Consider the following 20,548-nt stretch of genomic DNA (forward strand, 5'->3'; position numbering starts at 1 on the left):
TAGAAGCTAGGTTAGCAGCTAACGTTAGCATATGAACAAAAAAGTGTTTGTACAAAATGGCTAATATTGTACATGTAGGAATTTTCTTCACCGAGTTAATACAGCGGCCTTGAACAGCTTAAAAGGAAAGTGAAACGTTTCTAATCCTGGACCACTTAGTAAATTTGTCTTAAAGTTCGACAATTACGTTAGCTAACCGTTAGCTAGTTGTATCTCAATATTAGCAGTTCATGTGATTTGGCTATCTTAAGGTAAGGTACATTTATTAATATTGCACTTTCTATAAGAAAATGTAATACATAAAGACTGTAAGATAAGATATGAAAAAAGTAAGGCAATATAAAAAGGTGAGTGTTATTAAAGTAGAAGTGATAATAAGCTGAACTACAGTTGTAAGTCACAAAATGCTTTTAGCGCTCAACTGTTAGCTTTCTTAAAGTACATTTTGCTAATTATACTTATATACTTTTACCTAAGTGAGATTTTGAATGCAGGACTTGTACCTGGAGTACTAGTGGAGAGTTTCTGTACGCTAGTACTGCTACTGTTAAGCATTTGAGTACTTTTTCCACTACTGTTACTGTCATATAGTTTTCATTAAGTTTTAATAGTCCATGAGTGTTGAAGACTCACCTTCTTTTGTCTTTTATTTTATTTGTTGGCTTCCCTTTGTTGCTGCAGGGAATAAACCCCACATCTCCATTTTAGTGCTCAGTGTTCTGCTGGGTGCTTCTCCACTAACCTTCAGTCCTGGTGAACTCAAACACCCAGAGAGGGAAAGAAGATCAAATTGAAGAATGAAGCTGCTGAAAAGTCACCTTAAAAGGTACAGAAAACTTAAATTGTGTTTCTCCCAAATCAGTACATACAGTGGGTATACATAAGTCTCAATTCAGTATCTCATAATGACAAAGGAAAATTCTTTAAAAACTGAAGTATCACATTGACATAAGTATTCAGACCTTTTGCTGTGACTTTAAATTTAGCTAATGTACATCCCATTTCCCTTGATCAACGTAAAAGATGACTTTACACCTTGATTGATGTCCAGCTGGTATATTCAATTGACTGGACACGAAGCCATGAGAATGAAGGAACCATCTGTAGAGACAGGACTGTGACGAGACACAGATCTGGGGAAGGCAACAAAAAACTTATGCAGCATTGGCTGTGTAAGGCTGCATATTCCAAGATGGTTAACCCCACTGCTTGCCATCTTTAAATCAGTTATATACCTTAGTACATACTTTAAGTGTTTTATATCATGCAAAACCAGATGAAAACATTATTGCTCCTGTGAGAATATATGAATTGAATTTCTTGAATAGGAGTTAATATTAGATTTTATTTTAATGTAACTGTCAGCAACAGCAGCCTTTCTCCACTGGTTTGTTGACAGTTCTGTAGTTCATTTTTACCAAGTGGCAGATACTGTCAGTGTCCAAAATTTCTGGTATCTCTAACTTGGAATTACAAGGAGGGTGATGTAAATGTATATTACAGTCTGATTAATATTAACGGGTAAAGTTGTCCGCAAACACAAGTGACTCACCTTTAATCTGAACGAATGCTGGAGGTTCTGTATTAATTAAACTCAGTTTTCATCCACTTCAGTGTTTGTAATTGCTGCCTTTGGCTTTCAGATTGCACCTACAACAATGCAGCTTGAACTCTCCATTTGTAAAACTGATGTCGGAGTTGTTTCTAAAACTTTTACTCTATTAAAATATTGAGACACATTTTGCATTTTTCTGTCAGTAGATCATCTTGAGCCTGACATTGCAGCATGTACACTGGTGTGTATATATTTGAGCGGGAGTTACTTTTTGCCATGTGGTGTGGAGATGTGGAGTTTTATAATAGTGTTTGAGACATATTTATTTCAATGTCATTAGTGGTGGAATAAGTATTCACATCTTTTACTTAACTGAAAGTGGAAGTACCGCACTGTAGTAAAAGATACAACATGTGGATGGCTAGCAAAGGTGGAAGAAGTACATGTATATTTTACTTGAATAAAAGTAGTAAAACCACAGAGTAGAAACAATGGGAAATACTCTGTTATCAAAATATACTTGAAGTAACAAAAGTAAAACTACCTATACAGAATTGCTAATTTCAGAATAATGCATCATATTATTGGAATATAATTAATAATGCATTAATATATTCACATAACTCATAATAATGTTGCAGCTGGTAAATGTGAAACAAATTTGATCTAATTTATATACTGTCAGATAGCTTAATCTATAATAATATGTCATTATTTATTAGTTAATTATTGTTGAATATTTGCTTTATATTTTTTATTACATGTAATATTAATCGGAATTGATAAAGACTCTAAACTATTGTTGTCAAATAAATGTAGTGTAGGAAAAAAAAACTTCAGTACCAATATTTCAACTGTGGAATATAGTGACATATAATAAAGTATCATAAAATGGAAATACTCAAATAAAGTGGTTAAGATGACTCCACTCACTGTTCACTGGAGACAGATGGAGAAAGGACTGGTACTCTTCTCAAACACTAGATGGCGCACTAAGACAATAAATATGATTCTCCTCCGGTTCACTTTTCTCATAAGAGGGATCGTTTTTTATTTTTGTTCCAAGTATTTAATTAATAACAAAAAGATGGAACCAGTGGTGCATTTGATAATTTACTGAGATAAAATGTGCGATAACTTCTTGTCAACTTGTCGGTTCATGTGACTGCAACAGAAAAAGAAATCTGACCCCTTCCTCTCTCCTCCTCTTCCCCCCACACCCCTCTTCTTTACGTTTTTTGTATAATCTCAGTTCCTCTCTCTTCCTCTTTTCTCCTGCCTTCTCTCTTCTCTCTCATTTTTCTTCTTGGCACTTTTTTTTTGCATTTGTCCTCTTTGTCACCGTCCTTTTTCTCTTGGCCTACACACTAAAAATCAATGGGTAATACTGGCAATAATGGGTTGGTTTTACCCAGTATCCATGGGCATAAAGACACACAAGACAAGGGTTTGGTTCGATGCTGTAACATTGCAGTAATAATAAAATAACACATAAACAAAAACTAAAGAGAAAGGTTAATCTGGTATTATGTCTATGCTATATTGAGCTATATTTGTAGTGTGCATTCTTCCTCATTTTTCACTCTTCTTTTCCGACCCTCTGTATTTATTATCTTTATCTAAATTCCCACAACAACCCTTGTTTGGAAATTTATTGTTATGTCATGGCTGTTTGGGGGTTGTGTTAGGAAGCATACCCTTCCTTGTGGACTGATACCCAAAGATGAGTGAATTATTGGTGTCTTTACTAAACAAAAGAGAGATTTGTTGCAGATGAATTTTCTGTTGATGTGCTTTTTTATTCTTTTATTCTCTGTCTGTGCTTTTCTGTCGTCCTCTCTATTCTACTTTGCTGGAGTAGTTGTGTGTGTCGGCAGGTGGAGCTCCATGCTCTCCCATTCAAACCTTTAGGAGGGTCCAGGACTCCCTCAGCGAAACACACTGTGTCACACAGACACACACACACATACACACACGTGCACGCATGCACGCGCGCACGGCTGTCAGGCGTGTCAGAGAAGCGCTCGAGCCTCTGTGAGTTGGAGAGGGAGAGTGAAAAAGAGAGAGCGCGCGCTGTGTAGTCAGTGTTTTGCCGTCAGCAGGACCGGACAGACTTGTATGTGTGTGTGTGTTAGTGAGGGTTGTCCGGTTGAGTCTGGTTGTTTTATTTGTTTGCTCGCTTTTCTAAAAATGGGATTCTGACAGCAGCCGGGCTGCGGGCGCCGCCGGCTCCTCCTGACCGGAAAATGAAGCGTCTCTGTCGGAGGCTGGCGGTGGCCGTGGCGGTGCTGGTGTGGCTGGGGGCGCTGGTTTACCTGCTGGTGCTGAGCCGGAGGAAGCTGCCGGAGCTCGGTACCGGAGCAGGAGCAGGGGGCGGAGGAGGAGGAGGAGTAGCGGGAGGCGGAGAGACAGCGTACAACCAGGTGAAGTACCACCTCTCTTACTTTGTGTGTGCGCGACAGACACTGAGTGTGTGTGTCCGAAAGAAAAGATGCAGCGATGTCCCCGTGTGTGTTGAGTAAACAGCAGTCACTGCAGGCTATTATCTCTTGTAGTAAAGCCATAATATCCTGAAGTGCATCAGTGATGAGTTTATAGTGGCATTAGTGGTTGTTTTATGGCGTTTACATCCCTGTAAAGACTTCTAGCTTGGCTGTGATGTCTCTGTAGTTTTCTTTCAAACCTCAGGGATAGTTTGATTGTCAGTGCTGGATAAAGTATTTGAGGTCTTTAGTGAATGGAACTATACAACAACAAAAAATAACTGTGCTCAGTTACAAGTAAAACTCCCATATTTGAAACTGAGTAAAAGCACATTGGCAGTAAAATGTAACTAGTTATGCAAGGTTTAATGTCAGAGCAGTGAATGCACTATGTTTGTTTAATTGTTGTAGTTGGCACTGATGAGAAGTTTAGATAGCAGAGATTCATATTTGGAGACTTTTTCATGCTTGAAGGTGACAACTTAGTCTGTAAGTGATGCAGAGGTGTATAAAGTACATTTCCTTGTGAAATGCAAATGTTAAATTCAAACACCATAAATGTCGAACCCTAAGAACTTAAGTTGGATAAAGTCCCTCTCTGTCGTGTTTCTTCTGTCCGAAAATCTGCAATATCGTTACTTAAATATTTCATTCTCTCCAGTTTTATCTTGGTATCAGTGGGCATTTACCTACAGGATATTCATATTTAATCCTACAATATTCCTGTCTGCAGTGTCTCTATAGATTGTGATTCAATACTCAACTTTTTATTTCTTTTTGAATATACTCTAAGTACCATCTCCATAATATGCTCATACAGCCACTACAGGGGCTTCTATCACAGTATAAAATCGTGATCAGATTGCTGTGGCTCCTTTTTGAAGATAATTGGGTTCATTTTCGACCCGGCTTGGTGTCTGCGCCCAGTGTGCACTGCAGGATGTCTGTTATGCAAAAGACCTGCAGCATGTTAACTGTGGCTGGTGGGATAAATTGTATTGATCATGCCTCTCTTACCTTGTTTTATTGAACTACTGGCACACACACACAAACACACACACACACTGTAGAAATCCTGGAACAGCCCACAGTTTTGAGAAATGCTTTTCTGTAGAAAGATTGTGAGATGAGAGGACATGAAATATAGCATAAGTACTATAAATAATTATTATGAAAGAATGGTAAACAGTGTATGAGGTCTCAGCCTTGAAGATAAGCAGTGTGCTCTGCTGCTACCTATTTGAATAATGAAACTTACTTGTACCATTATCAGAATTTACTGCTTTATTTGTGAGTCACTTTACATTATAGGTACAATCCACCCAGTTTATTCTACTTTAATAATGGCATAGATTCACTGTATATTTCAAATTTTTTTTAGATGCAAAGCCCATCAGTGTGTGTGTGTGTGTGTGTGTGTGTGTGTGAGTGAGTGAGAGGGCTGCTGCATATTAAGCTCCCCCGCCACACACTGAGACTCAGCAGTCTGTGTCACAGTGACAAGTATTTATGTAGAGACAACAGAAATACATAAATCTTGCATAGAAAATCTGATAGTTCTTCACTCAGCTTTCTGTGTTCCTTGTACTTTCCTAATATACAGGATTATTTGTTGTATTGATCAGCAGCATATTGTGACCTCTGACCTCCCTGAGCTCCTTGTTCATGGTTGCTTGTAATACGGAAAGCTTACTCTGGTGTTCTTTCAAATGTGAGTCATTTTGGATATGAGCGTCAGTTAAACGGCTGAAATGTAAATGCAGGCTGAATGAAAGCTTTTAGAGGGGTCTGAGTAAACAGCTTAAACACACATTACTGTTAGATCGCCTACAGTCAAAAGCATGTGTGTGTCTTCCTAACAGTTTGAGTTCATGTGTGATGTATCACATTTCAGAGGTTTTACAGCTACACTTATTTTAAAAGGATCAAAACCAAGCAGACCAGTGACACTCTGCCACTACACTGCTCCGAAACATGCAGCCAACTCTTGAACAGAGGCCTGTCTTGGCAGCCAGTTATTAAATAGAGCTGAGCTTGGCCCTGAAACAAGTGTGAATACTGAATCAGAAAGTTGGACTCAAATGCCAAGTTGTGATGCCAGTGTAGTGAGGTCAAATTTTCTAGAGATGGCAATGTCAGTCTGTTGGTCACGCCTCTGGCCCGTACTGAAGTATCTCAACAACTATCAGATGGATCACTGTGAAATTTGATACAGATTTTCATTGTGCCCAGAGGTGGAACCCCTCTCTGAATTAGTGATCTCATGACTTAACATCTATCTCATCCACTAGTTGAATCAGCACAAAAGGTTATAGTAATAAGCAAAAGTCAGTATTTGTGAAAAACAGAGAATCCAGTCAGCAAAGTGTAATAATTATGCATCAACAAAGCTCTTAAGACGTCAACAGTTCTTTAAGAGGAACCACTGTTTGTCTTCAATTTGAGGCTCGCCTTAATTTTGTACAAGTAGGAGGTGCTTTTCAAATGCTGCATAAATCAGGCATTGAAGCTTAATCGGCTGTTGCTCCCGTTGTAAGTTGACCAGATAAATGCCTCAAATATGAAATCTGAAATGTAATTAAAGTACTTGAGTAGAAGGGGTAGAAACAGCTGCAACCACTTAGCCGATCAGGAGGAAAAGAGGAAAGAGAAGAAGAAAAAAACACTGTCTTGTCTAGTGCGGACTTGTTCTGTGAGATTTAAGCCTACAGGCTAATGAGAGAATCTCCGTTCATTCAGCAGGACAGTCAGTGTGTGTGTGTGTGTGTGTGTGTGTGTGTGTGTGAGAGAGAGAGCGAGAGCGAGAGAATCATTTTCAAGTCAGGACACACTTGCTGTAAAACACCTCGCCTAATACCCTTGCCAGATACAGACATGCCAACTTAATCCTACGGTTTTCACACCCAGTGTAAAACTGTAGGATCTGTCAGCAGGTAGAGACCGCCTTGTATCATCATTACCATGCACACAGTCTGTTCCCATCATAAAAAAAGAAACCTAAATTGGGCCCTTCTGGTGCAGTGGTACATTATTCAAACATGAGTTAGAACAGGATCGGGAATATGATGCAGCTCTAATTAGAGAAACATTTGAACCAAAACAGCAAGTTTCTCTAAAAAAACATGAAAGGTGTGTGTGTGCCGAGCTGAACTTAACAACAAGAAGGGTGCTTAGTCTTATATCTTTAATTTAAAGGGATATAACCACAGACTGTAAAGATAATGGTGTAGCTACTGTGACATCACCCATTGGTTCATGGACTCCTGTTTGAATCTTTGAGTTCGGCATTTCGGTGGTTGCCATCTTGTTGTTTTGGAGCCAAGAGTGAACATACACATGGACGAGAGGCTGTTGCTGCGGAGGGGCAAGGGGTGGATCTGACTGAGAAGCTGCGGACACAATCAGCAGACAGCTTGTAGAGAGCAAGACTGTTTTTTGTACCAGGTTTTGTCACATTTTTATTTCTGCTGTAAAGTTAGACATTTTATCAAGCAGGTCTATGGGGTTGACTTGCTTCTGGAGCCAGCCTCAAGTGCCCAGTCAAAGAACTGCAGTTTTTGGCACTTCCATGGCTTTAATTTTCCAGCCTCGGAGACTGCCGGTTGGATAAAACACTGTAAATGTAAAAACCTGACGTTCTTCTTCATTTGCACTCTGCTAGCTGTTCCCTTAAGGGAGAAATACACTTTCTGTGTCAGTATTTAAATTCTAAAATCGTTATCTGCCCATCTGTGTGTGAGGGTGCATGCATACGCAGACGTGCTCACACGTGTCGTCATGTACCTTCAGTCTGCAAGTATAAGCAGAGCAATATCTGCTGTCCAAGTCAGTGTCTGGTTTGTTGTTTATCCTGCTCCTCACCTGCACAATGCCAACCTTTGGGTTGTTTTATCTCCCCCAAAGAAAGCAATACAACCAATGTAATTTACTTAAGGTCTAACACTAACATAAGTGTGTCTGTTTCCATCCTACTGTTTTTATGCACATTTTCAATTTGTGAATAAAAGATGGATTTGCATTTTCTTTTGCTGATTTTCTGAAAATTCGGTCAAAATTTGCATGACATTATGGATGGAAACCAACTAGTGAAAGCACTTGTTTGCACCTTGGACATATGCTTTATACAAGCAGTCTCCATTGTGTGTTTAACCTGTCATTGAGACATCACCCTGATAGGTCCTGGCTCACCTGTCTCTTGTTTACCAAATAATACTATGAATGATTGAGCCCCAGGAACTACAAAGTCCCTGTTGTGCATTCCTGTTTCTGTTCTGTTTTCAGCACATCTGAAGGCACATTCAGATTTGTTAAACTAAAACCATAAAGGACTGAAAAGCTTTGTTTGAGACACTGTTCTTTGTATGCACCTAGACAACAACAAAGTCATCACATTATTCTTTACAACTTTTTGCTGAAGTCTGCTGAATAATATTGAGAATTTGTAACCAGTGCTTGCCGAATGCTGCACACAAGTTTTTTTTTCCAACTTGTGCTTGACCAGTGACATTCAGCATGGCAAACTTCACCCTGATAGCTCATTGTGAAATCCACCTTTTATTTTTATTTACACAGCTGAAAGTCACAGGGACAGCGCACAATTAAAGACATTTCTGTAAATGTGCCAGTTTATCCATTTTGCCAATTTCAAATGCAGTTCCCTGGGAGGTTGTAGTGACAGCTACAAAAGACACATGAAATACATTAAAACTAAAACACAGAGCACATTTCATAAGAACACATAAAATACTTTAAAACAAGGACAACAAATATAAACCTAAAAACAACGCAGGCATCAGGTTATTCTGAAGCAGGAACTTTTGGATGGCAGGAATTATGACCCAAAACCCCAAATTGAAGTTCAGAAATGTCCAAAATGCATTTAAAACTCCCGAGTTTCTAAAGGTCTTCTGGAAAAGGTTAAAACTCATCACTTTTTGGATCTCATCCTTGAGGTTTGGGAAAACTCGATCATAATTGCACGGTAGCACAGATAATAAAATTTGGTAAAGCAACGTTTTCATCCAGACACCAGCATGTTCCTATGATTATGCATAATTTCACATAATCAGATGTTGTTTACATGGGCTCTTACCCTCATTATCGGCCTAATTACAGTATAATCATATTATTAATGTGCATGTAAATGTAGCCTGTGGTTTTGTTGGACAGCTTGCAAGTGAAAGTGTGCAGAGGTGTGTTAATGTGAAACCTCCTGTGGAAAAACCACGTCAAAAACAAACGGCAAATAGGTTTTTTTTTTCTCTGAAGAATCCTGTGTACATATAAGCTACATGTCTCTGACTGCTATGAAAAATCTTCTCATCCAGCTCTGAATATTTGCAGTGTATTTGTGTGCGAGTCTAAGCCATGACAGAGGATGTGTGTTAGTTTTGTCAGCAGTACTTGTGGCACTGTGCGCTATTCAAATGCTAATGCAGAGTTCCCATTTCTCACAGGATTAGCCTGCACTCCTGTTTACCTAGCACGACTACTTCCTGTACAAGGAACGGTTCTCCTGTTTGCACACGCACGCACACACACATGCACACGCGCACACAGAAATACTTATATGCAGGATCACACCCTCATCTGCATGTGCACACAAGAAAAATTGGTATTTCTTGCACAGAGGGGAGATCACGCACACAGTGACACACACAAACACACACGCACACTCACACACCCTGAGAGAGCCTTTGGAGAGCCTTTGAAGCAGTGTGGTTGGAGTGTGCCCGTGTCCTCAGGCAGGTTGGCAGGGGATCTTTATGGAGTTTCTGCCTTCAGAAGTCCAAACATGAGAGGAAACAATCTGTTGGTTCGTTGAATACTGAAGGACACTCTGCCGCTCTGTGCGCGCTGCTCTCTCACTCTCTCTCTTTTTCTCTTTCTGTTAAAGATGGATGTGAAACGTCCCAGGGCAGGTGGGCAGGTGTTTGATCAGGATTCAAGCAGGATGTGCTGTACGGTGGAGACCAGAAAATATTAGATATCACACAATTTAAGACATTATAGTTATTTTATACAAAAGTTTGCCTTTTAAGTGATGAGAGCATTGCCATCAAAACCATCTGTGTGTCTCAGCAGATTGTCAGCTCTAGTGCTTCATTAACACCTGACATTGTGGCTGACTGCAGTCACACACTGACTGTTAGTTTGTTGTGTTTTGTTGGTTTGTGTGCTACAGAACTAACTGCCCCTCAGATTGCCTGTAACCTTTAAAACCTGTCAAATCAACAAAATGTTGCTTATAATCCACCCAGAAAGAATCATTTTAAGGTCATTTGAAGTTTTGAGGCTGGTGGAAAAACTTCCCTTCCCAAATGGATGTTTGTGAGGTACTTCATAAGAAATATTTCTATTGAACATGACCTTGTGATCCATAAGTATTGCTGTCTATATCAGAATTACAATACGATACACCATAGTTACTCACACTGCAATTACTACTACTACGACCTGTTTATACCTGTACATATGTATTTATTTATTTTATCCTGGCTATATTTGGTTATTCATTTTATCACGGCTATACACCAGCCTATCACTGAACTATATTTCATTTTATGTTCATATTTTTACTCATATTAGGCTGACTTCTGCATCATTTCATGTCAGTGTCTAAGATTCTTATTTATATAACAGATAGCTCTGGTCCTTGAGTATGATTGGTTGAGCTGCGTTCAAAGTCATCATAAAATACTCCATACGCAAATAACTGTGACCACATAACAACAGTATTACTGCGCCTAGGACTGGGCAATATATTGATATTATCTGATATTATGATATAAGCATAGATATTGTCTTACATTTCGGATGTAGTAATATCTTAAATGGTGTATTTTTCTGGCTTTAAGGGCTGCATTACAGTACGGTTTTCTGTACTTACCAGACTGTTCTAGCTGTTCTTTTATTTGCCTGTACCTCCTTAGTTATTATATCCACAGTACTGATGATTATTTATCAAAAATGTAATTTTGTAAATATTTTGTGAAAGCACCAATAGGCAACCCTACAATATTGTCACAATATCGTTATCAAGGTATTTGGTCAAAAATATATCAGTGATCAACGATTCAATGTCATTGATGCAAAGAGAAAACATCAATCCATATCGTCATCTTTAGGATATGCTATATAGCCCGCACTGCTACATGTAGCTACAGTACATGCTAACGTCAGGAAACATGTAGGCTAATCTTGGTTGCCGATGTTGTTAACCTTACCCTGATCTCAGATAATATTCCTGCTGAAACATGTCCAGTTGACAAAATTTTGGTGGAGAAGCTTTTGTTGGTGATTTTTTCACAGTAGTCACTGCTGTATTCTGTTATAATTACTCCTGTGGCTGAGAGATGTTTTTTCCCCAAGCATGCTCTACATAGTCCCAATTTACTGTGCTGTGATTGGTAATTACTTATCCTCAGCGCATGTGAGGTATGCAAGCCCCACTGTAGGGTGGGACAGGGGGACTTTGGATACCTGGATACACTGGCCATTGGGAGCAGACTGGGCTTTTTCAGGAGAGGGGCTTAAAGAAACAGGCACTAATAGGGAGCGTTTCAGGGAGTGAATACATGTGTAAAATATGTTGTTTTTTTTAAACAATGAAGCATGTAACGATGTTCTATTAGAAACCCAAAATACAAGCATGAACCCAAAAAATGAGCATAACAGGAATTGTTTACCTGTTGAGCATGATCATAATTACTGTAGTCTGTCTTTTATCAGCAGGTGATGTCTGTGTGTGTGATGTTTGGTAAACTAAAGCTTAGTGCTACATTAATACTGTTTATCTTAATATTTGCAGTCCTTCGCCATTACTTCATCATGAGCTGATGAACTTACAGCATCAGACTTGACTGTGAACAGTGTACCACAATCTTTATGGAGATAGTGCATGTGCATGAGAGACAGGGCGGTAAAGGGAATCACAGAATTTTATGTTGATATCTCACTCCTTTTTTAATTTTTTTTATACATTTCCTTCCCTGTATGATTTTCAGCCTGTGTCAGTGACAACGTGCAGTTGGATATGACTAAAATGGACTTTAAGGGAGATCATACATAAAAACAGTTATAGTGCGAATTGTCAAAATAGGATTCTATATTCCGAAGCACGATTTTCTGAACTCATGGACTGTGTCTTTATTGCAACTTTCTTTGCAACCGAATCTCTCTTTCCATTTTTTAGTTTCTGTCTCAGTTTCTCTCTCTCTTTCACTTCTCGAGGAAACAAGATCGATGCTCCAATCTGTGTGCTCGCCTTGTGTATCACAATGCCCAATCACACACACACACACACACACACACACACACACACACACACACACACACACAATGCCCTACACCACACATTTACGCACACATTTACACACACTGCATGCACACACGCAATTGAAATTATTCATTTCCCCGTCATATGAAATGCAGTTATTGTTCCTTTCTCCTTCCCTCTCCCTATCAGGAGGTATTCACATGGACAAGAGGAGAGGGAAATGAGTTTTCAGAGCGGCTATAACCAGCTCCCAGGGAGGGAATAATAATAATAATGTTTTATATGAGGCTCTCTGTACAGCAGGGCCCACAGGTTGGCTAACTAGACTGGCCTCTGGCACAGAGGGCCTCATTTGTGAAACACGCTGGGGAAATGAACCCGACTGTGGTTCAACAGCTACAGTGACTGATAAATCACAAAAGTCACCTGCCAGTTTTGCTCTTGTGGCAGCCAGAGTACATCGATTTGGAGGAATGTAAAATCAGAATCACCTGCCAGATTAGCTGAATTTTTCAAGATAAAATGAAATTGTTAAGGGTTTATTTTTTTGTGATAATTTGTGTTGGACAGGAGAGCTTAAATGGCAGCAGTCCAGCCTTTTAAAGCAATATTAAAGGTCAAATTAAATTTAAATGACTAGGGGGCTTCCAGAGATTACAAATGTCATGAAAGGGTGATTTAATTAATAAAATGTTCAGTCAAACACAAGAAATAAAATTAATTTATTTCACTCTCCCATGCCCATTTTTATTTTTGAGCCCTGACATTTCATAGAGGCTGTTACCTTCTGCAGAACAGCCGTAGTTTGCAGAGATAAGCCAAATTTAATGCATCTCAACACATCCTGAGTCGCTTCACAGTAAAAAAAATCCTTGCAGCTGTTTGGTGCAGGAGTTCCTAGATCTGTATGAAATGTGATCATGATACAGATTCATATTGTGCCTGTTGTGCACCAAAATCAACAGAACTAAGGCAGGGATCCAAGTAAAGACAAGGAAATGTTGCCGTTAGGACTTTACTGACTTGGATTACTTACAAAGGGCCAAATAAAATCTTACTGAAATTTTTTCAACATGTATTTTTAGTACAGATAAGGCGCAGCAAATGGATCCGGAAATGGCCGAGGAAATACATTTCTTACTGCAGCAGAAGCCACTGTTTTGCCGGAGTAAGTAGACCTTTTTCATCATAGAAGAAAAAAACACAGGAGATAACAATAACATTAAAGATGGCCCTGTGCTTTAAAGTTGCCACTGTAAGTCATGTCAGTGACTGAGCCAACATGATCAATACCTGGATCCAGGAACAGACACGTCTAAATGATAAATTATTACACCTGTGCTTTCCCCACTCTGAAAAGGCTTGAAAAAGGCCTACAGAACATTCATGTGGTCCTCGTCATTTTGTTAGGGTGGATTTTATTACCAGGAAGTTTGATTCAAGCAGCTGATAGAATGGCACCGCTGTTAAACTCTGGAAGGTTTACAAGTTGTGATTTTGGATAAATGCCAAACAGTGTACCAGCTTAATGATGAATGTACTTCCTTTTCTCTTCAGTATATTAGTAAGTGACAAACCCCATGTTGTGAGTATATCTGTCCTGCTAATGGAACAAACTGAAGTTTATACCTTGCACCTATTATTTATATCCTGCATTGTCTTACCACTTTGTAAATATTAAAGATTAACTATGCAGGATTTTTCCTAAAAAAAAAAAACAACGTATTGACTCATGCAGAAATAATCATCTCTTATGAACCACTAGAAGTATGTGGCAGTATATTTATCTGCAGAAACTCAACCCACTGCCTGATTTTTTGTCTTTACTTTTTTGTTCTGTGTTTGGGATGTTTACTGGTGTGTACCTGTAAGGTAGCGACCAGGTGCCAGACTGTAAGCAGCAGGCATCCAAGGGACACAACACAGAAAAAAATGCAAATATAGTGAGGTGCAATGCCAAACAAGTGAATCTGGGCTTTCATTTTTGCTGGCAAGTATTTTTCCAAACAGTAGCAGACAGTCCTGAATAGTATACCTTTAAAAATAATGATCATCACCTCCATACAGCTTGAGAATTGGAGCTTATGTGTTTCATTTTAGTTTTCTCAGGTTCGTAAGAAACTATTTTCTGTCTTAAAATTTAGATATCTTGATGCTTTACTTCCAAAACTCTTTCTGCCCCAGTCTCTCACAATTTATTTGTTTAAAGGGGACAATGCAGAGAGAGATGTTACAGTTAAGTACAATGTGCAGAATATAATGCATCTAGCTGAAGTTAATTTGCAGCTCTTGTCCCTGTTTAGGCTTTTAAAAAGTAAATGCAGCATTATGCAGAAGCAGCCTGCAGGTCTAAGGTTACCAGATACGTAGAGCTCAGTGTTGTGATGGTAGAGAAGTGTTCATTGAGGAGACGACAGATAAGTAAGTGAAGAGTTTTAGACGCAGGCTCCGGTGATTTCTTGTTTTGCTCCTCTGTGGCTTTTCAGCTAAATGAACAGTTGCTCTGATATTATACACAGACGGGCAATTTGCAATCACCGTGCAGTTGCAGCATTAAGAAGCACGTTTCTCACAAAAGCACAAGAAAGTGTGTTTTGCATTTTTCCCCTCCTCATCTCTACCTCCTTTATAAATGATTCAGGCGATTCAGAAAAAAACAGCAAGAATCAGCATAAATGAGATTTTTTAAAGTTGAGGATGCGGCATAATCAAGCATCTTTGACTGCAAAATTATCCAAGTGTACTGCGTGTGGGTCCCTTACAAGCACACACACACACACACACACACACACACACACACATTAAACGTAAACACAAACGTAGGACATAGACTGAAAGCAGTTGAAGATTAGCACAACAGCATCAAATCACAAATGCACATGTACTGAAATTATGTTATGTATTTTATTTATATATATTTATATATGCATGCCTTTACGCTACAGTTTGTGTGTGTGTTTGAAAGAGAGAGAAAGGGAGCAACCCAGTCGCCATTGTAAATGTTGGCATTGTAGATTTCTGCACACCCCGGATATGTAACATTTTATTTAATTTAATTTATTTATTTTATTATGTGGTGTATATGTTAAAACTTTATGAATCAGCAAAGCTATGGTTAATGTGTGCTAATGTTAAGATGCAAAAATCACTTGGTTATGGTTAGGAAAAGATCATATTTTGGCTCGAAACACTTGCTTTTCATGGCACTTTTGCCACTAAACATGGCACCAATATCTCTCTAAAAAGCAAACAAACAGAAGAAAAACCCCACCCCCAATTCCGTCGTTTGTTGGTCTTGAACAGTGGTTTGCAGTGGTCTGCAGCTTGGAAGCCATATTGCCGAGATATTGGGTCATCCACCATCCCACTGACCTCCTGATGACAGTCGGTTCGTATACATATACTCAGAACTATGTCACTTTCAAACCGTTGATATGATACATATGAAACGTTTGCAGACACATAGAATGCCAACATTTTCATATGATGATTGGGCACAAGAAAGACCATGTTCTCGTGTGTTTAAATCAGTTTACTGTCAGCTTTCAGTTTTTTCAGAAACCTGGCTTCCTTAATTTGGTTTAAGGATAAAAAGAAACCAGGTTAACATGGCCGCTGAAGAAACCTGATATCTGAGTAATGAAGTCAAGTAAACAGGTCTCTAACAGGGTTTTAGCAGAGTGCATGTGCGTGATAATGACCTCAGACAGGGGAAGGAATGCTCCGGCAGCAGCAGCACAGATGCATGGAAGGAAAAATCATAGCGGTGCGTCTTGGAAAAAAAAAAAAAAGAAAAATTGAAACTAATCTAAAACTTATATCAAGATATAAAGAAAAAGTGAAATAGATAAGACTAAAAAATAAACAGCATATAACAATCAGACATTCATACAGTAGAAAATATCAGCCCTTTTATTTCAGAGCACTGCACTGCAGTGTAGCTGTGTTTAAGCTACTGTCCTCAGCAAATAAATGACAGCATTGGTTGTTTGTTCAAAAGCTTAATAACCTGTGTGTTATCCTGACAAGTGACCTCTTGTGGACATGTGAATAATGACTGTTCTCTCTAATTACAACAGGGAAATTAGTGTGATGTGGTTTTACACTGAAACCACTCCTTTAGAGGAGGACGGTGCGGATACACTGCTATGTACTGCAGGCTACTGTTGTAGGAACGCTTGAGAAGCAGAGACATTAGCAAGCTAACCAAGCTAACTGCCAGCTCCAGACGTGCTGCAGTAGTCAGTGTTGCTCAGTGCTCTGGCCTACACCAATTACATTACTTTCCCATTTCCCATTGCCCCCTCCGTTGTTTTTCTTTTTTCTTTTTCATCAATAGTTAGTCAGAGAAAGGATGCTACAATTATATACATTATACAATTATATATATATTTATCATATCATATCGGTTTGGTTGAATCTTTGGTCTGTATCAATACAGCCAAACTGCTGATATATATTTATTAAACTCTGAACCAAAGTTGGAACAAACACTTGGAAGCCAAGCAGGAATAGGCACTTTTAGTAGCCAGTGTGTACCATTAAATTTACAATATGCCTGTCATGGTTAAAAAAATGGAGTTTGGAGCAAAGATATCTGGTTATTGCCAAGTAAACATGTTCTCCAATTTCCTCCCTTAAACCTGTTTCTGCCTGTAACCTGGTTACTTTTGTGAATGTCACCATAGTCAAAGACAGGAAAGGATAGTGTGTGTCTGTGTGTGTGTGGGAGTTAAAGGGAGTGAGTGTGTGAATAGGTCTGTCATTGTCTGCAGTGTGTGTGTGTGTGTGTGTGTGTGTGTGTGTGTGTGTGTGTGTGTGTGTGTGTGCTGGTGCGAAAATTGTAATTCTCACCTTGATGCATGTAGGATTAAGCCATCAATCTAGTTTATAGAGAGCGGAGGGTAAAGTGAGGATAAAGAGAGTGAGGGAGAAAGATAACAGAGAGAGAGAGGGGAGAGGGAGAGGGAGGGAGCCAAAGAGGAAAGTCAAAAACTGAGAGACGAGAGGGAACGCGCACAAAGCGGAGAGCAAGATGGAAAAACATGGCGAGAGAGAGCCAAATAAAGGGAGAGAAATGAGAGACAACAGCAGTGACAGAAAGGGAGGACAGAAAACTAAGAGACAAAGTGAATACGAGATGAGAATAGAAAAGATGAAGAATTGGAGAGCGTGATGCAAGATGAGAACCAAAATGAGAAAGAAAATTGATAAAAGACACCAAAAAAAAAGAGGAAAATACAGAAATATAGTGGAGGGGGGAGGAAAAGAGAGACAAAAGTAGAGGGAGAAAAAGCCAACACACACAACAAGAACAACAAGAGTGAGACGACAGGGAGCAAATGAACTGGTTTAAAGCAGACAGAGAACAAGCTGTTTTCGCTGTCACCAGTCATTTGTGCTCCATGTGTCATTTCTCCGCTCAGTGCCAGTTACAGCCAGCTTCTCCTGTCACTGCCTGTGTTAGCACAAGCTAGTATCAATACTGCTACCAAACCGCACGGTGGGTTTATGTATTGAGGTGAAACACACAAGAAGACACTCAGCAGAGGACAACTCTTCATGATTCTCTAACTTACACAGTTGCAGTCTTTCAGGTGTGTTAAGTCAGTTTTTATTCCATTTTGATCTGCTGTGCCAGGAAATGGTTGATGTAGATACCACAAAACATAAATAACAAAAAGTCATTGGACGTTGTTTGTGTTATGTGTTGACTTAGGTCATCTTTCTAACTTAGAACATTTTACTTTCCCTTGCTGAGATTTGAAGAAATAGTGGCATTACTACAGGGAAAGGACACAAGTGTTTAGATTGCACAGGTCATAAACAGCCAGATTAGCCATGTTATTGATTTGAAAAATGAGTGCTCCTGAAATGTTGGATTAAATCCCTCATATAATGTTATAATAGATAGATATGACAGCTAAAACTAAATAGGACTCAGACTGGAGTCTGTGTTTCGCTATCTGTACCAAAACTCAGATTGGCACAAATATTGAAAAAAAATCCATTTAGCATTTGAACATTTTCACGTACATTTATAATGTATATATCCAAGACCAAGTCTTTCCATTTAAAAGTATAATAATTTAGATGTACTATGCAATCCTGCCTTAGGGTATTTCTATAGTCTGTTCGCACATTTTTAATGAAAAGTAATGCACCAAAGTTTGTACATATGCCACATAATGATGAGCCAGTTATTTGTGCATAATCCACATATTTTGGAAGGCCGAGATCATGTGACCAACGCGCTGATCAGATTAAAGAAAGAAGCGGTCCAGAGTGGTCTTGTTGGGGCGATGAATGGGTCGCAAAACACAGGACTTTCCCACGGGACTTTCCCAAGGGGGATAGGTATTCGGAACAGTGTGAACTTTGGGTCATTTTAAGGTACACCATGATTCTTTTCCTAAACCTAGCCTTTGTAATTTTATGCTAATTACAAAACTTAATGTCAAGGACGTGATGTCATTCGTGGGCAGCTAATTTGTAGGATATCGTACCAACTACTGTGTGTACATTTTCGCATATAGCAGTTCGTATGATATCCGACAAACTGTTGTATGAGGAGACGTTACCTGCCTGGTCTTCATCTTACTGTACTTGTCTTAGTTGTACTGGTATTTTACCAGGTCAAACCTTGAATTAGATGTGACTATTTTTGCCTAAAAGGAATAGTTCACCCCAAAACAATATAAATTGTACACAGCATTTTCCTATCGAGGCCCTGTATGGTCTCAGAAAAGGTCCTCTATCGAATGGCAATAAGGAGAGCGGAGTCTCCAAAAAGTTAAAGGCAGAATTTGACGAAATCCAAAAAAAACCCCCCAGCAGATAAGGTTATAAAATGTCTAAAACCATTCTGAAAATGGCTGTGCATCATTGGCTCCAAGTGTCTAGATCACCACGATTCCCCAGCACGGCACCGCTGCTGCTCACCGCTCCCTCAGGGGATGGGTTAAATGTGGAGAACAAATTTCACACACTCAGGTGTGTGACAATCAGTGGGACTTTGACTTGACTTTAACTTTAACTTGTGTCCATTCATGGAAGAACCTTTTGTCATTTTTTAATCGGACACTGATTTGCTTTCGCTCACCTTAATGCACCTCATAAAACACTCTTTCTGGAATTATTGGAACTATTCCTTTAAAGTCTCACGACAAGCCAAGTTAAGTCTCAGAATCCATGAAGGTTCATGTCATTCATTTACCTGGATGAATGAGATGCTTCAATACAAAATGTGTAATGCACCTATCTGAAGTTTATACTTTGTAAGTCTACAATTTGAGTCAAGCGGATTTTACCTCAATCAAATCTTCATCTTTGTTATGTGATGCTGCATTCGTTTTGTACTCTGAGGTCGGAAATTCCCAGTTCCCAGTTGGAAGATTAAACTCGAACGCACCCTCAGGTCGGATTTCCAACTTGGAAAATTAGAGCAACTGCATCAACCCACTCCATACATCACTCTGTTAAAGTACTGTTTATAGCAATTCTGTCTCATTTGTTTTACATTAGGTCAGCCATACCCATAGTACTGTTAAATTTTTATCCATGGGCATGTTGCTATGCTGTCTGTATGTGCAAAATGCCAGATAGAGCATTGTTATCAACTGATATTGCTAACAGTGGCTACGGCTAGCCCAACGGTAGAATGGTAATGTCCATGTTTTGTTCCGACTTGTCCACTGTTGTCAACTAGAATGCAAAAACTGTTGTCACCTTGGAGGTGACGTCATTCCCACTTCCGACTTCCGACCTCCGAGTACAAAACGAACACCATACGTCTTGACTTGAGTCTTCACCTCTGCCTTTGTGATCTCAGAACTGAAGCTCATTTGATTGCTGCACCTTATAAAACTTATGTTGGCCCGTGTTGTCATACCCAGAAAACACGGTGTTGTCTCTCTGCATGTGTATTGCGGTCGTTGCAGTCGTCATCTTCACCGTCGCACTCCCTTACTGTCGGTGTTGTCATTGCTGCTGCTGCTGTTGTTGTTGTTGGGGCTAATAGCAGACATATCCTCTCCATTAGCAGTTAATCTCTTTGCCAAGAGAGTGAAGAAAGCAATATTACCAGGAGGATTTAAACGAGCGCTGCCCCTATCTTCTTCTTCCTCCTCCACCTCCTCCTCCTCCTCTTCTTCCTCCTCCTGCTCAACTCCCCTCTGAAAACTCAAATCTTTCATTCTTCCTCTGCAACAAAGACACACACACAGACACACA

The 20,548-nt window shown here is 39.4% G+C and overlaps 1 protein-coding gene across 2 annotated transcripts in view; it reads left to right on the forward strand.

Moving 5' to 3' along the window:
• The window catches only part of galnt14 (UDP-N-acetyl-alpha-D-galactosamine:polypeptide N-acetylgalactosaminyltransferase 14 (GalNAc-T14)), a 203,453-nt gene continuing 182,905 nt past the window's right edge, over positions 1 to 20,548 (forward strand). The window contains exons 1-2 of one of the 2 annotated variants that reach the window (XM_049589775.1): positions 1 to 251; positions 682 to 826. Coding sequence is in view for 1 of the 2 variants with exons in the window: in XM_049589774.1 (XP_049445731.1) it covers positions 3,802 to 3,978 (177 nt within the window). In the remaining variant the exon portion in view is untranslated. Of the gene's footprint in view, positions 252 to 681; positions 827 to 3,578; positions 3,979 to 20,548 lie in introns of those variants that run through there. The other variant, XM_049589774.1, reaches the window with a different exon arrangement.

Source organism: Epinephelus fuscoguttatus, linkage group LG11, assembly GCF_011397635.1.
Source record: "Epinephelus fuscoguttatus linkage group LG11, E.fuscoguttatus.final_Chr_v1".
In the NCBI taxonomy this organism is placed as follows: domain Eukaryota; kingdom Metazoa; phylum Chordata; class Actinopteri; order Perciformes; family Serranidae; genus Epinephelus; species Epinephelus fuscoguttatus.